The sequence below is a fragment of the Puma concolor genome, chromosome D4 (genome assembly GCF_028749965.1).
Source record: "Puma concolor isolate L17-30 chromosome D4, mPumCon1.1.hap2, whole genome shotgun sequence".
In the NCBI taxonomy this organism is placed as follows: domain Eukaryota; kingdom Metazoa; phylum Chordata; class Mammalia; order Carnivora; family Felidae; genus Puma; species Puma concolor.
The window spans coordinates 75,024,445-75,041,283 of record NC_141679.1 but is presented as its reverse complement, the minus strand read 5'-3'; the positions used below and the strand labels follow the sequence as shown (position 1 = coordinate 75,041,283).

The 16,839-nt window shown below is 56.8% G+C and overlaps 1 protein-coding gene across 9 annotated transcripts in view; it reads right to left on the bottom strand.

Annotated features, from left to right (window-relative positions):
- COL27A1 (collagen type XXVII alpha 1 chain) overlaps positions 1-16,839 on the bottom strand; it is a 140,830-nt gene that overhangs the window by 41,284 nt on the left and 82,707 nt on the right. For all 9 annotated transcript variants that reach the window (XM_086683806.1, XM_086683804.1, XM_086683805.1 and 6 more), the window contains 6 exons: positions 16,613-16,657; positions 11,978-12,031; positions 10,107-10,160; positions 9,815-9,868; positions 5,686-5,739; positions 264-317 (listed from right to left, as the gene is read on the bottom strand). In XM_086683806.1, coding sequence (XP_086539932.1) covers positions 264-317; positions 5,686-5,739; positions 9,815-9,868; positions 10,107-10,160; positions 11,978-12,031; positions 16,613-16,657 — 315 coding nt within the window. The remainder of the gene's footprint in view (positions 1-263; positions 318-5,685; positions 5,740-9,814; positions 9,869-10,106; positions 10,161-11,977; positions 12,032-16,612; positions 16,658-16,839) is intronic.

The window sequence follows — 16,839 nt, the reverse complement described above, 5'->3', positions numbered from 1 at the left end:
AGGGAACCCCGGGGAAGGCGCTAGAAGGTACCTGCATTCCTCCTCACTCCCACAATCCCCCGGCTCCCTCTCGTTCACTGCTCTCTCTCCGTCGCCCCCCTGCTCAGACTCCAGGGCCAGGAGGCGCGGCCGTGAGCTCTCAGCCTCTCTCGGACTCCCTGCTGCCCACAGCAGCCTCATGCCAAGGAAGCTGTGAGCCTTGGTTCCGGAATTCCTGACCCAGCGTGGGAGGCATGAGCAAGGGCAGGCCACGGGGTTGGTACCTGGAGGCCCCTGGACCCCTGCTCCCCGGCTGGTCCATCTGGTCCTCGGGGGCCCTGGAATAGGAAAAAAGGACTAGCATGGTGGACAGCAGGGGTCTCCCTCGGGCCGGGAACCAGGAGGGCAGGGCTGCCCAGAGCCTTGGGCCTTTCCCGGCACCAGCCTGGGGCTCCCTTCTTCTCCTACTGCCCGCACATCCCGAGCCTGAGGCTGGCCATCCGGGTGCGGTGTGCCGAGATGGCTCCACCTGGAGGGACTCCGCTAGAGGCCCTATCATTCTGGAATAGAGCCGGTGCTGCACAAATGACCCTGTTTAAAGAGACCTCGGAGGTCAGCCAGCCAACGCATTTCATAGTTGTGGAGGCTGAGGGCAGAGCCTAGCCACGCGTGGCCCAGTCCCTCCAGTTGGGCCTTCAGGTTCGGCTGTTGCATGCACTTCCCAGGGCACATGTGAGGCAGAAGCAGGTGTGTGGTCCGCAATCCGTGGGGGTGAACCGAACCCTCAGGGAGGGTCTGAGTCTGCATGAGGCTGGGTGTCTGCAGCAGCCTCCTCCAGCCCGACGTGCAAGTCAATTCAGCCCTGCTCACGGAGGAAGAGCCGACATGTGGAGGGGGCAGGAGCGGGGCAGGGGTCAGGCCGCTGTTCCCTGGAGCCCCAGACAGGAATCTTATTCCTTCGAAAGCTAGGAAACCTCCTGGGGTGGGTGGAATGTGCTCCCTGCCCCCACTGCACAGATGCGAATACTGAGGCCCAGTCAAGGGCCGTGATTTGTCTCAGGTCCCTTAGCCCATCAGCAAGTGTATCTCCTCCAGGGTTCTACCTACTGGCCCATGTGACCCCCTTACAGGAACTCCCACAGAGACACAGATGGGATCTAGAAAAGGCCCCCATAGAGAACAGTGCGGTGTTTGTCCTGCAGAGGATCAGAGAGGTCATGCTGGGGAGACAAAGAGGGTCCTGTGCAGGAGGCCGGCCCACCCCGGACCGGGAGTGTGGGGGCCAGCCACAAAAGGAGGTGAGGGAACGTGTCTGGCTGGAAGGGGGGTATGAGAGATTGAAAATAGGACAGGAAGAAAGCATTTAAAAATTGAACAAGGAAATTTCATTTTGTTTTTTTAAACATTTTATTTTTAAGTAATCTCTACGCCCGACATGGGGCTCAAACTCACAACCCCGAGATCAAGAGTTGTGTGCTCTACTGACTGAGCCCGTCAGGCACCCCAGAAATGTTCAATTAACAATTGAGCCAAAGAAAGCAACAATTCCTCTTATCAGCTACCTGGGGCTTCCAATGCATCATCTCCACACCAACGGCCTTAAATAGAGCCTCATGGGGGTGCCTGGGGGGCTCAGTCAGTTAAGTGTCCGACTTCAGCTCAGGTCATGATCTCACAGTTTGTGGGTTCGAGCCCCACGTCAGGCTCTGTGCTGACAGCTCGGCGCCTGCAGCCTGCTTCGGATTCGGCGCCTCCCTCTCTCACTCTGCCCCTCCCCTGTTCATACTCTGCCTCTCCCTCAAAATTAAACGTTAAAAAAACATAAATAGTGCCTCACAAACTGAATAAACCCAGGACAGGGGACGACGCCGAGCCTCAGTTATCTTGTCTCGGAAATGAGGCTGAGAATCTCTCCTTTAAGGTAGGAGATAAACCCCCCCACCCCCCCACCCCCGCCCCGGCCTCTCATAAGTGCTCAGGAACAGCTGGATCTGCCAGAGGAGGTGGCAGGTTCCTGGAGGACAGGGACACAGAGGAGTGGCTTGGCAGATCTGGCCTCAGTCCCTTTCTCAGAGCAGGCAGCTTCGAGCACGCTACGAGAGCCAGCTGAGAGCTTTCAGAGACCCAGTACTGCACATGATTAGACGCTGCGGTTGCTGGTTCTGGTTCTGTTGCTGGAATGCTGTGTGGCCCTGGGTAAGCCCCTTCCCCTCTCTGGGCCTCTGTCTCAGATGGACCCTATCAGGCCGTGTGTCAGGCTTTCCGCCCCTGATTCACGAACAGGGGCCCGGTGGAGATAGAGACACATTGAAGGGGGGACATCCCGAGCCACAGGAGCTGGGACAGAGGCTCAGCTGCTGGGTGGGCATCAGGGCCCTCCTGAGGGCTGGCTTCTGGCCCCTGGCCTCTGTCTCTAGCCGAGGCACAGACCTCCCTGGAAAGAGACAGCTCTGAGAGTGCAGTGGAGGCCCAGAGGTGTTGATGGCTTGGTCTGAATCACACAGCACCCTATTTGTCCTTGGAATCAAGGCCTTTCGGAGAGAACGGTTTTGAGATCTGTAATAATGGTAGTGAAACAGTGGTGGTGGCAAGGATACTCACAGCTCTCATCCTCGTTTTGCAGCGAGGAAACGGCCTATGGTCACGCTGCTGGTAAGCGGAGAAGCCAGACTGAACCTAACTCCGCCAGAGGCCCATTTCTCTCCACCACTCCCTGTCATTGCTTCTCAGCGTGGGAGTGCGCTCCCCATCATGGGGGTGTACAGGTCAGGGCCTACAGGAGCCGTGAAGGCCCGAGCAGGATGCTGGAGAAGACAATGTCTAAATTCCCTGTTAGCTGGGAGATGGCGATGCCTTGGGAGCCCCCAGGGAGCTCGGGGAGAAGCTGGTGCTGCCTGGAGGGAAGAGGGGGCCCAGCCACCCTCCCCCCAACCCCGGCCCCCTAGGGCAGGGAGAGGAGCAGGCTGGGCCCCATAGCTCTTGCTCTGGGCCACGCTGTAGCTCGTCCTGTGTGCCGAGGGCCCCCCAGTCCTGCTCGCTCCTTCTCCAAGTGAACACAGGCCAGCCAGCGCTGCTGGAGGCAGGCCTGGGTTTTCCATCAGAACCACATGTCTGTCCTCTTGTAGCCACTCCCCAGGAGGAAGCTTGCAGTCAGAGCCGGGGCTGCCCTTCGGGCAGTCCGGGACAGAAAATCTGGCCAATTACAGCTCTTGTGACAAAGGGATGGACAGCCAGGAGGGAACGAACAGGCGCCCAGCGCCTCCCACACCGCTGCCCTATCGGGTGCTCACCGAGCGCAAGGAGCCTGCAAAGGGATTTAACCCCAGGGCCCTCTGGAGAGGCTAGTTCTGTTTTGTTCACCCATTTTGCGGAGGAAAGCTAGAGGCCCAGAGAGGAGTCAGTTGCCCAGGGCCAAAGAGGGAGAGCCAAGATTCGAGGAGCTCTAAGCCCCATTCATGGGAGCAGAGTCTAATGTCAGGCACGTGAACCTCAGAATCCTCACGACTCCCTCAAAGTGGGTGGTGGAGGGAGACTGTGGAATCCCCCAGGTAACGAACAGGGATTTTAGACGTCGTCTTTTCCAGCACCCTGTCCCAGAGCAGACCCCGACCTCCACATCCCCCTGTGACGGGGAGTTCACTCCCACACTGATAAAGAGTGACTGGCGGCCGTGGGAGAAATGGGCATCCAGCTGATGTGCGTTCATACTCCGGGTCCTCACAACTTCTTCCTCATGTCACCCACCAAGGCCTGAGGTTCCAGAACTGATAACTGGGAAGGCTGGGACTTGCCCCTGTCTGACCCCGAGCCCCCGAGGCCTGTGGACCCAGACCCTGTCAGCAGTTCTACCAAGAGCCAAGGGCCTAAGGGCCCATCTCGTCCCCTCCCGCACATGGGCAGAGACGCAGGCAGGGCCTTCTACATTCCCCATGGCACATATGGGGAAACCGAGGCTCGGAGGGTGGCCAGGTCTTGCTAAGGTCACTCGGCAAGCCAGTGGCTTCGTGGAGGCCTGTCCAGAATTGAGCTCTTCTGCAGGCACAGTATGCGTCTCTCTAGGATTCCCCCCCCTATCCTTCAGTTACCCTTCTGTGAAGTGGCCAATGGTGGACCATGAGGCCAGGGACTCAAGGGGCTGTTCCCACAGGTTTTGCATTCCTGCCAAACCCAGCAGGGGGGAGGAGCTCATGTTCCCGATGCTTCCCTCCCAGCCCCGGAGACTTTTGATGTGGTTTGGAGCCTGGGTTTCCTCAAGCAGGAGATACATTCTTCAAGCCACTGCTGGGAAGGGGAGGTAAAGCCAGCGGGGGGAAGCTGTGAGTTGAGGACCTTGAACCCTCCAGCTAATCTGGCTTTCTGGGGCAGGGGGTGACATGCTCAGGGTCAAGGTGGAACTGGCTGCCAGCAGGCCTGGGTCCACTTGCAGAGACCCAGGACATGGCACTGGGAGGGGCCCTGCTGGGCCAGAGGAATGCCTCTTAATCCCCCCTCTCCCTGGCTGACTGTTCAGGCCATCTGGTTTGGGGGAAAATTTAAAACCACTTGAAATTCAGCCAAGAGGAGACTGATCACAGATCCCCTGTATGGAGCTTGGATATCAGGCCTCGGCTGCCGGCTCTACCTGTGCCTTGGCGTTTCCCTCCTACAAGGCTGCCTGGCCCAGCACCCGGACACCAGTTGGGGGCAGAAAACCACTGCATCAGCCCTCCCTGCATGACTGAAAATGAGACTACATTCAGTATGCCAAAGAGCCAGGTTCCCTGGGTCCCCATCCCAGCTCTGCCACTTTCTAACTGTGCAACCTGAGACGAGTGACTTAACCCCTCTGTGCCTCAGTTTCCTCGTCTATAAAACAGAAATAAGAATAGCACCTTCTTTATAGAGTAGTGTTGAAGATTAAATGAGTGAAACGTGACAGACAGTACCTGACACACAGTAAGGACTAGTGATTATTACCTCGGGCCACTGTGCTCAGGCCAGCCCTTGCTTAAAATCCCCTGTGGCTCCCCACTGCCCTTGGAAAGCAGCCCACAGGCTTCGCTGTGCTGTTCGCAGGCTTGGCACCTGCTAATTCTTCGTCTCATCCCTTTCGCCTGCCCCTCTGCTGAACCACTGGAGACCCCGAAGCATGCCACACCTTCTCTCACCTTAGGGCGGTCCGTTGCCCAGAACCTGGCATCAGCTCAGCTGTCTTCCTCTCCTGAAGCCTTCTCTGAAACCCTTTCCAGGCTCCCAAGCTGCCTGTGCATCATCACCATCAATGTGCCAATGACCCTACGCTATGTGCCAATGACCCTATACAATCTCTTTGACCTACTGGATTGAGCCACACGAGAGCAGGCAGGGGTCATGCTTGTCCCATTCTTTGCAGTGTCTACAGACCCTTCAACAGTGGCCGGCACATAGTCGGTGCTAAATAAATGGCGGTTGAATGACCAACTAAATGAATGGATGGACAAACACAGGTACCACAGAGCTGGCCTGTACCCACTGGATGGCGAGGCCTGGAGCTCAGAAATGGGCTGGAAGAGATGGCTGGAAAGGGGGTCCCAGGCCAACACTCAGGCCCAGGATGAGCCTGGAACCCCATGTGATTCCTGGAAACCACCAATCTCAGGGCTGGGCAGGGGGCAAGGACTAGGAGGGAGCCTCTCTGTCAGGTGGCCCCTGCCAGCATCAGCCCCCCGGGGACTGGGCCCTACTTACCCGGCGTCCCTTTGCTCCCCTCATGCCTGGTGGACCTCGAGATCCTGGAGGACCCTGTGGGGAGGAGAAAGAGTTTGGAGAAGCCCCCTTTCCGGTAGCAAGGGGGCGAGAGGGAAGGCTAGGAGCATGGGGGTGAAGCCTGGCCGCAGCCTTCAGACAGGCAGTGCTTGGGAGCGGCCCCTGGGCAGGCCCAGTGCCTCTGCACAGAAGGATGCAGCCCAGTGGGAAAAGCTGTCCCACTGGGAGAAGTGGCCCACAAGCCGTAACCCTGAGCATGAGTCAATGCCCTAGGCTTGATGTGGTGGGGTGGGGGGGAGGGGGGGCTTAACCTTTCCTGGGAGTCCTGGAGTAAGAAGAAGCCTCCCTGGATGGATGAGCCATTTTCTCCTGTATCTCAAAATCGACAACCAGAAGCTACCATGCCATGCCTGACCAAGGTTCTCCTCAAATGCCCATTCCCCCTTTTCTCTCTCCATCAGCAAGGAGACTATGGCAGCCCCGTGATCTGTCCCCCGCCCTGACCCCGACTATCAGCTGCAAGCTTTGACCAGGGCAGAAAGAGCCCTGGGGTAAGGACGGGGGAAGAACCAGACCGTAGCCCTGGGGTGAGGGAGGGGGAGGCAGGGAGAAGGGAACAGGGCCTGGCCCAGGGAAGCCGCCGGTTATCTGGTTTGATGCAGGAATGACAAGAGACGCAAGGGAGAGACAGGGAGGGAGGGAAGGAAAACACAGGGTTGCCTTTGTTCTCCAGCACCTGGCACAGCGCAGACCCATGACAGGAACGTGGGGACCTGCTGAAGGACCCACCAACAACCTAACAACAGGCGAGGACAGAGGGTGGGAAGGAAGCTGGAAGGAGGAGGAGGAGGAGGCTGCCTCATTGCCTCATTTCTCCCCCGGGTTCCGGCCGGGGCTGCACACACCAAGCAGCGCCTTCACGCACAGCAGGCCAGCCGGACCCCTCCACGAGCCTCCCAGCTCAGCAGCGAGCCTCAGACGGGGCGTGCTCCTTCTACAAGGAAGAGGCAGCTTCAGCCCCCTGCAAATACCAGGGAGAGGCCCAGCTCCATTTGGGGCCTCAGGAAAAAGTTGCTGTTCCCGTTCGTCCCTCCCCACGGCCTTGAGGGGTACAGACCCTCCATCAGCTGCTGCCGAAGGGCTGACGTGAGGGGCTGGGTCCCAACTTGCCCCTTGTCAGCAGAGCAAGCGGGGTGAGGACCCAGGCTTGGCCCAATAAGAAAGCAGATCTGACTCCGGGATGGCAGGAGATGGGAAGATTGGGTGAGGACGAGCCATTTTACAGCAGGATCTTGGACCGCAGCAGGCATGCAATGCGTCACTGGGAAATTTCAGGAGCCAAGTCTTGACTCTGAGGCAGTAGAATAGAGGACTTAAAGGAGCAGACTGCTCCATCAGAGAGCCAGGTTCAAATCCCAGCCCTGCCACTTCCTAATCCTGTGACCTTGGCAAGTGATTTCCACCTTTTGGGCCTCTGTTTCATCATCTATCAATGGGGATAAGAAGAATCCCTAGCTCCCGGAGTTGCTGGGAAGACAAAACGACATGGGAAGTCCCAGCAAAGGGTAGCTATCGGCTCTCTCGGTCGGGGGGGCGGGGGCAGTAACTGGAGGTTCTGGAACCTGTCCCCAGTCCCCCACATAATGAAGGTCTTGATCTGGGCTGACCTCGATGGGCTGTAGGAGGACATGGGTATTAATGTGATTGGAAAAGTGGGAAAATACTCATCAGATGTGAACGGTATCATCAGAAATGTCACCTTAACAGTAAGTCTTACTAATAATCGTGGTAATCACCGTATCTAATAAATAGTAATTCTTATTACTACCAGTCATTATGCACTTAGTATATGCAGATCATTTGCTGAGCATTACAGCATGCACTGTTACCACTTGTTTCTCATAACAACCTCATCATGAAGGTAGTACGATGTTGGCTTACGGACAGGGAAACTGAGGCGCAGAGAAGATGTGACTATTGCCAACAATCACACAGCTAGAAAGTGGCCAGGATTTGACTCACATGTGTCTGATTCTGAAGTCAGATTTCTGGACCTCGGTGCTATGCCGCTTCCCAACAGCACTAGGGCAGCTGGCTGGCCGGGAAGCACCCCAAGAGATCCAGGTGACCCAGCCCCATATGCAGCAATGGTGAATCAATGGCAACCTTGGGGTCTGAAAGCAGCGTGTGACTGATTTGACTCAGTCTGAGCCACCCCCGCCCCCCAGTACAGTTAGAAGCACTGAGGAAGACACAGAGTGGGGAGGAGGTCTGCGGAGCCACGGAGGTAGAGGATTCAGAGGCCAGCACCTTCCCTCCGTACGCTGGCTGGGACATCCCCTGTTTTCCCACCTCCCACTGGCCTTCCATGTTGCCTCAGCAACTCTGTTCCAGGCTCCTCTTCCCGCTGGACAGATAGGGAGCCTGAGGCCCAGAGAGGCTGAGGTCTAAGGGCAGAGGAGCTCTAACTTGCTGATGGACCCTAGCCTGGGCACCTCCCACACTGATGGTCCCCAGTCACTCTGTCTCTAGGAGCATCTGCTAGACCCTCGTACCTGGGTCCCGTGAACACTGGGGAGAGAGATGGGACAGCAGCCTTCCGGCTGGGTGGGCTAGGACCCTCAGACTGCAAGTTGGGATCTTCAGCCACCAACCAGCCCCTCCAGCCCCAGGCCAGAAGTGGTTTGCCTCCTCCCCATTAACAGGGAAAGATATGCCATCAGGAGCCCAGAGTGCTGGCTCTCATCCCACCTCTGCACTGTGAGTTTTCCACCTCATGAAAAGGATTGTAGGGGGCACACAGAGCCACCCGCTGCGTGGCACCTCAGTCTTGGGATTATGGTTACTTGTGTGCCGGCTTCTCGTTCCCGGGGTAGTGCCTCCATATCCCTCCTCAGCACCCCCCTGACGCCTGGCACACAGTAGGTGCTCAGTAAAGGTCTGTTAATGAGCAGGAGGCTATTTCTACTTGGCACCCCCACTAGACAGGATCTTAGAAGCAGATGTGTTTCATACCAGTCCTGCACCTTCAGGGCTGAGCAAAGGCCCAGCACATAGTAGGTGCACAGAAGAGTCTGGGAACCAAGCTGGCTTTGCCTCCCTAATTGGCACAGAGAACTGGTGTGTGCATGCTTCCCTCGGATTCAGGCCATCAAAGCCTCCCATTTCCTCCCTCATCAGACTCCAGGGAGTCCCTCAGCCTGGCCTTTGGAGGGACCTGGGCAGCCTGAACTCATTGTCCCGGCCCTGTCCCAGGATCTTGCCTGCGCTGGTCTCTGTCATCCCCCATACCCTTTCTACCTGCCTGAGCCCACCCCTCCACCTCCCCAGAGTGGGCTCCGAGCTCTGGGCCCGAGCCTTGGCTGAAGTGAGAGCCCCTCCCAGCCTCCAGCCTCCGTCAGCAGAGACAGAGGGAACAGACACTCTGAGGGCTCGGAATGAGAGCCACCCCTCCCCACCCCCAACATCACCTTCAGGAGAGCAGATGGGGTCCCCTACTCTGACTACCCCGCCTCTCCCACTCCTCCCTGCCTCGGGATCCTCAGGAATACCCCTGGCCCTCAATCATCACAAGCCCAGGCTCCTCGTGTCCTCACCTCCATGCTCTAACCCTCATCCAATGTGTCCCCAGCATTTCTCATCTTCTCCCCTACTTTCTCCATAGCAGGTGTCCCTTATTTATGGGGTTCTCTCTCTCAAATGCCAGAATATAATCTCCTAACGGGCAGCAGCAGTTTTCTGCCTTGTTCACGGCTGCTGTCCCCCGCTCCTGGAGCGGCTTCAGGCACACGTGACAGGGTATTTCTGGAGTGAATGAACAAAGCGATGATGGCGTTAATGACCAAGATACCCCGTGCAAGGAACATCACTACATAATGAACATTAGCTGCCCAGTTTCATTTAACTCATGTGATGACACTATCATGACCCACGATTATTTTCTCTGTGTTTCAGATGAGCAAAATTTAGGTTCTGAGAAGTTCAATGATCTTCCCTGGTAATATGGAGCTGGGACTCAAACCCGGGTTTCGTCCGACTCTGGTTTTGTCTGGACTCCTCACCATTACTCGGCAGTGGGTTTGAACTCAGGGAACATGAGGGCTTTGCTTACCCGGGGTCCGGGCTCTCCAGGGGTCCCAACTGCACCGGGAGTTCCAGGATGACCCTGCCAAGAAAGAGATGGGAGAGAAGGAATCAGCTGAAGCAGGTGGCCCTTCCTCCTTCCGCCCCCGGCGGCCCAGCCCCAGCCCCAGCCCCAGCCCAGGGCCATGAGGGTGGCCTCTTGGAAGGGGAAGGGGTGGGTCTTTCTGAATGCCCAAGGTATGCGGAAGCAGGCAGAGGAGAGCAGAACTGTCACCACGACAGTGATAGGAGAGGGCAAGGCGTGCACACTTGCTCCTTACCATCGATCCCTTGGGTCCAGGTGCGCCTGGGGGTCCCATCATGCCCCGGTCACCCTGTGATGGAGACAGCAATTCAGGGAGGTGATGGCTGTGGGGTGGCTCTCTGGGGAGCAGGTGCAGAAGCCTTCCAGAGGCCAAAAAGGAGGGGGTAGGGACTTGTCTGAAGTCTAGAGCCGCATCACCCAGGGTGGTGACAGGTGAAGGGGCGCTGGGATTTCGCTCAGCAGAAGCCAGGAACCCGGCAAGCCCTGGGAGGCCTCGGCATCCACTGTGGCATGCCACACAGAGGGCTTCCCTCGGGCAAGGGTGATCCTGAGCAAGGATGAGCTAATGACACTGTCCCCTGTGATGCTGGCCCATGTCATGTGGTCCTAGTGGGCACGGCGTCCCCTGGGCTGGGCCTGCTGAGGTGGAGATGGTAAGGGAAGGCGCTCTCACTCTCCCCATTCCCTCGCCCGGACAGAGATGAGATGCTGGGGCATCTGAGATGCAACTCTCTTCCTCCTGATCCATCCAGACAGTCCGGGCAGAGATGGTGGGTGGAGGAGTCAGAGGCTGCTGGCGAAAGGGGCTCTGGCTTTGCATCCTGGCTGTTTTTGTGAGGCCCTGTGTTTTGTATCTACTCAGACGGCAAACATTTACCGAACGTCTTCTACGGGCCTGGCACGACACGCCAGCCCCAGAAGATGCAATGGTGAGGAGCACAGACAGACCTTGCTCATGGGCCGCGAGACCCTGAGTGTCGTGGGGAGACGGACACAAATCACCAACGCAGATGCAAACCAGCGGCAGTGCAGTGGGGGCGTGGGTCTCGGTGCTAAGGCCTTTCAGCAGGGGATCTGAGGCACCTGGGCTCGCGGGTGCCCCCCGAGGCCCCCCTCGGGAAGACCTGCTTGACCCGAGGGAGCTGAAGGCAGAGAGGGTGGAGGGGTGGGAGTAGGAGGGGTGTACCTGGCCGGGGGAGGGGCACGGGCAACGGTTTGTAGGTGCGGAGGGACACGGAACATTTGAGCAACAGGGGAAGGCCAGAGCTGGTTTGATATCGCACTGTGGTCGTGCAAGATGTGACCACGGGAGGGCACAGGGTGCCTTCTGTACTGCTTTTTGCAACACCTTGTGACTCTATAATTACTTCAAAATAAAAAGATCAATTAAAAAGAGAAGAGGAAGAAGAGAAAACAGAGGAGGAGGAGAAGGTGGTCATGGTAGGGCAGAGGCTTCCTCTCTCTGGACCTCAGTTTCTCTATCCAATCAGTGGGAATAATACGGGCACCCCGCAAGGCCAGCTTGGGGATCAGACAAACCCATAAAAGGAAAGCAGGTACCCTCCAGGGCCCGTGGTGGGAAAGTGGAAACCACAGGGTGCTGGTGAGCTGGGAGCTAACGTGAGGCCCCGGGCACTGAACCTGGTTCACATCCCAGCTTTGTCACTTCCTACCTGGGCGACCTTGATTGAGTCAGCCTCCCCCCCACCCCCTCCCCCGTCTGAGCCTCGGTTGTCTGGTCTGTAAAACAGAGCTGCCAGGGGACTAATGAGGCAGCCTAAGGAACTGTGCCCTTTTTCAAAAAGATGGCTCTTTACCTCCCTTCTGTCGCCCGCCCCTATGCTGTGCCAGTGAGCAGGCGGGCAGGCCCGCAGCAAGTGCATTAGCTGCTCCTGCAGGAGGGCAGGGCAGAGCCCCCAGGGGGTGCTGGGAAAGGGGACAATGGCTCTTTGAGGGTGTGGAACGCTAGGGAAGCCAGGGGAAGCCACAGGGGAAGCAAGTCTGAAATCCTCAGGGCAACTGGCCCCTTCATCATTTTTAAGATTTCAACCACGGGTTCTATCTGTTTCTATATTCTACCCCGCTGCCCCCACCAACACAACTCACCTTTTCTCCCATGATCCCCGGCTCCCCAACCAGACCAATGAATCCCAGCAGTCCCTAGAAGAAACATTCACGAAGGCAAGAGAAAAGAGGCAGCAACGTGAATGCAAGGATGTGTTGAGTTTCAGAGGCAGCTGGCCCACATCTCCCCGTCTCTTTGGGGCTCCTCCCCGGTGCCTGGTAATGCGGCAGGCAGGCGTGGGGCTGGCACCGAGGAGAGCTGCCTCTCTCCAGGCACTGTCCTGACTTCCCTCACTCCACCAGATGGTTCTGATTCGGGAGCCAAGCAGTGGGGCCGCTGCCAGCATCCCTGGGAGCTCCACACATTCTTCCTGTGCCAGAAGCAGGCTGGGAGGCGGTCACGTTTGGGGGGGGTGCGGGGGGGGCGGGCAGGGATGGCCCTTAAGCGGTGCTGGGAAATCTGTCCCCATCTTTCCGGGCTCTGGGGCTGTTTCAAAGAGAGAAACAAACCCGCTAGCCAGGATGGAAACAGTGTCACAGCCTCCGCCAAAAGTCTTGATTGAAACATAGGAAGTAGAGGCCTTTATACTGTCTTGTGAAAGGCTTCCTCTCCTTTCTGAAGGGCACACACTCACGCTGCGGTTCCTTTTGCTTTTTTTTAACTCCACTGGGTGATAACTTGCCTCTGTGTTCCAGAGGCTCTTCTAGGTGGCTGCCGGCCTCGCTGGCCCTGAGTAGACACACAAGCACCGCTCAGCGAAGCTGAACAGCCTGGAGAAGCCACCCAGGAAAGCAGACACTTCCTTGTCCAGACCCCCTACTCTTCCCTGCTAAGGAAGATTTGAGCGGAGCTGGGGAGGGGGGAGGGGGGAGGGGGGAGGGGGGTCTTGTGCAGTTGAGAGGTAGGACAATGGCTTGGGAAGAACTCAGGTTTGCAGCCAAGAGTTTCTGGGAGAATCAGCTGGCCAACCTGTCAATCAACTAGAGTGAAAACATGGTGCCCAGTTCCAAAGGGTGAGCTGTGTCTCAGAGACCGTTTTCAGGTCTGGCCACGCACCATGTACGTTTTGCGGCTGCAGCCTGGGACTCAGCTCTGGTCCGAGTGGCTCCAAGGCCCATGTACCTGTGCCTCCACCCCAGGGCCTCCAAAGCGTGTGGCCATGAGCAAGGCACAGCGCCCCCCCACCCCCCACCCCATACCCCAGCACCATTGCTGCACAACGGAGGTCCTGGTCCTTTGGGCTCAGAGACCCTTCCGGGCTGAGGCTGAGGTATGACGCGAGAGGAGTGAGCACCAGGTATGAGGTCATGGCTAATAAGTCACAGACAGTAACCAAGTATTTGACTTTTGCAACGACTTAACTTAAAAAAAAAAATCAGACTATTTTCAAGGTGACGGCAATATTACTAACAACAGGCGGCACTTACAGAGTGCCAGGCCCTACACCTGACACTTCTCCTGTCATTGTCACCCAGTCTTTAGGTCTGTGGACCCTGGGTAAGTCACAGAGCCTCTCAGAGCCTCATCACCTGCAGAGGGGGGCGCTTTAGGGAAAGGTCTTTCCCGGTCTCCCCGGGGTTGTTCTGAGTATTGAAGATAATGCACGGCACATGTAGGCACTCCATAAACCTTAGTTCCCTCCCGTCCTGTTCTAATTTATTTTAAAAGGGCACAGGGTTAAGACGGAGGCCCGCGCGCCCCACAAGGGAGCACTCAGACATTTAGAGGATGCCGAGAGAAGGGAATAAAAACGGCTCTGTTAAGAGGCCCCTGCCCGACTGGCCCAGAGAAACAGAAATTTCATAGCTACTTTAAATTTATGAGTTGTTGGGTCCTGGAAGGCACGCGGGTCATAAACCTCAAACAAGAAGCCAAACAGGATCCTAATGAATAAGGGCCATACAGCAAGTGCCCCACTTCCCCATTCCGGCCCCCAGGACACCCATGGGGCAGTGTCCCAGAAGATCCTGGCAGGCCCAGTCTGTGGGTTGAGATGAAGCTGGCCAGGAAACCAGCCCTAGGGGCCCAGGGCTTCCACCTGGTGGAGGGGGGCAGGGTGGAGAAGCAGCTTTGACCGCTGCGGGCACCGCGGGCTCCTCTCCAGCTGGCGTGAGGACATAGGGGTGGATGGTCACCCACAGCGGGCACTGCACGGGCAGGATCTGAGTCCCCGATTTGGGGAAGGAGCCTGCCCTGGTCCTCACACTGTCTACAGATAAAAGGGCTGGTGTCTGCTTATGGGAGTTTTTCTCCCTCCCTCCTTCCTTTCCCTCGGCAGGCACTGGGACGTGCAACTGGGAACAGGACAGCTGTGGGTTCTCTACTGGAACAGACATCTCAGGGAGGGAGTGTTTACATGCCTGGCTTCTCCCCCGACAGAGAGAGCTTCTTAAAGGGAAGGCCCATGCCTGTGATCATCTTTGTGTCCCCAGCACCTAGGACAGGGCTTGCTGGCGAGCCATCTGCACTCTTACTTAGTAGCTGTTACAGAACAGCAAGGGGTCAGGAGGTCTAAAGTTTTTCCAGTCCCTCCAAGGTGGATCTTGGGAACCCAGCGGCCCCGAGTGTCAACCTTGGCTCTGACACTTGTGCTACTGCCTGGGGGGAGATCTTGTCAAGCTGCCTCGCTCCTCAGAGCCTTAGTTTCCTCATCCGTGAAATGGGGAGACTAACATCTACCGCCCTGGGTTGGGGAGGGAATTGCAGGCAGTGGGGGCGACGGTGTTTGCTACGGAGCCTGATGCAGGAGCCCAATCAGTGTGGCCGATACTGTGATCCTAAGGAGGACCTTATAACCCTTCATGGGGATCCTCTGCTTCTGCCGTGAACAGGAGATACCTGCCCCTTTCCACACGGGGGAGGGGCCAAGGGCACAGCTGGCGTGGCACCCCCACCACAGGTCTCCAGCTCTGTCTCACAATTCAGACAGGCCCCTCTCTCTTGCTATGGTCCCAGCGAGCCAGGCGGCTAGCGAGGGACTGCGCCATCCACGGGGACCTTCGTGCCGCTGCCCCAGGCCAGATGCCCTCTCCGCCTGGCCCCAGCTTTCGCTACTTCTTTGCTTAGTCATCTTTGTCAACCAGGTGGCCAACGTGGGCTAAACCGGGGTTCCTGGAAGGCTCTGGGGATGGAATTCAGGGGGTCCCCGAGCTTGACTAGGAAAAAAAATTACAACTTTTATTTTCACCGATCTCTAGCTGAAACTGGGCATCTCCCTCAAACGTGAGTGTAGCCGACAAACCCACGATACCTGTAACTGTCACAGATATTTACACGTCACAGTGCAGTCACCGTCGCAGAGATTTCAAAATGTGTCACTAAGGCTTGTCACTGTTCAAAATTGAGGCTTTGCTATTAGACATGCTACTGGATCTCATTATTCAAGCGTTCGTAAAGAAGGATAGCTGTGAGTAGATGGCACTTAACATACCTTCATAAATTGCATTTCAATATAATCGATTGCCTTTGCAATCCTCCATTTGGCATTTTTGTGCATTTAAAAACTCTAATTCTTGACAAGGGGTCCATGGGCTTCACCAGCCTGCCAAAGGGCCCAAGGCACAAAAAAGGTTAGGACCCCAGGACAGAGTGCTGTGCAAGGACCCTCCGTGTTCCAACATCCTAGGATTCTGAGTATCTATTTCCCGAGGGCCCTTACCATCAGCATAACTATGAAATTAAATTTGCTGATCGCATTGCCTTTTTTTTTTCCAATCAGGAAATATATCCAGGCCGTGACAGCCCTTCCAAACTCCCGGGCTTCCCACAGAATGCGCTCGAATGACACTGGAAAGGTTTCAAAAATCCAGTCCACCCCCTGCTTTAATTCCTTTCTTCCCCCCAACAGATGTTGCAGGCCTGGTGAGGAAACCCGTCGTGCACGACTCTCACGCCACTGATGGCGTTTCTCAGCAGAGAGATTCTTCAGGGTCCCCAACGCCATTCTTTCTTCTGGCCTGAACCAGTGCCTTGCAGAGTTGAGGGGGTGAGGTCCTTCTTTAAGGCAGTGGAGGAGATCGCTACCTTTCGACCTGCCGTCCAAGCCCAGAGGTTAGGCTTTCAGGCTGTGTTGGGCTACAGAGGAGGGGCCCTGCGGTCTCTTCTCCCAGAACTCACAGCTGCTTCTCTGTAGCACCGAGGACCCTGGGCCTCAATAATGAAGGTCGTGATTCTCAAGCCTCCTTTTTAACGACGACTCGCGGCCCCCTCTCCTCTTCAGAACTTCGCCTGACTTCCCCGCCTCCCAGAGCCCCTGGCTTGAATTTCACTTTCCTTCTAAGTGAGGGTTGCCTGGGCCAAGAGCCCCTGGCAGGTGGTTATGGTTCTGGTTGTCAGCTTCCCTATCTGTAAATGGGGCACGGCGGGCGATTAGTGGAAGCTCTTCCAGTTTTAACGTTCTGGGAGCAAAGTCATGTAACCCCTTTGGGACCAACGCTCCAAAAACATCCACAGAGCTAGGCCATGGGACTGTGATTCACGGCTTTCTTGTTTGGTGACTTCACCCCCACGGAGAGTCAGTGGCCATATCAGTGGAAAGCGGAGACTAGCTAACTGACCCCAGGAGCTAGGCAGGGGGACAAAAGGCAGGTGCATGTGGAGCATTCACCAAAGGGCTTGGCACAGAGTGAGTTTTCGATAAAGAGAGTCATTGTGTTCAGAGACCAGTATTGACTTACCTGCTCACCCACTGGCCCTGGCCGTCCAGGGTCACCCGGCTCTCCCTGCAAGGAAGCAAAGAGAAAGATGGCTTGGGATGGGTGATGGGAGGTCCAGGTCCCCCTGGGGGACACCCCAGCTGACTGGCCCTAGCCCCCACCGGTAGGGAAGGGTAGGAACCTCAACTCCAGCGTCTGGCCTTACAGATCTCAAACGGCGGGGACATGGGACACTTGGACAGAACCTC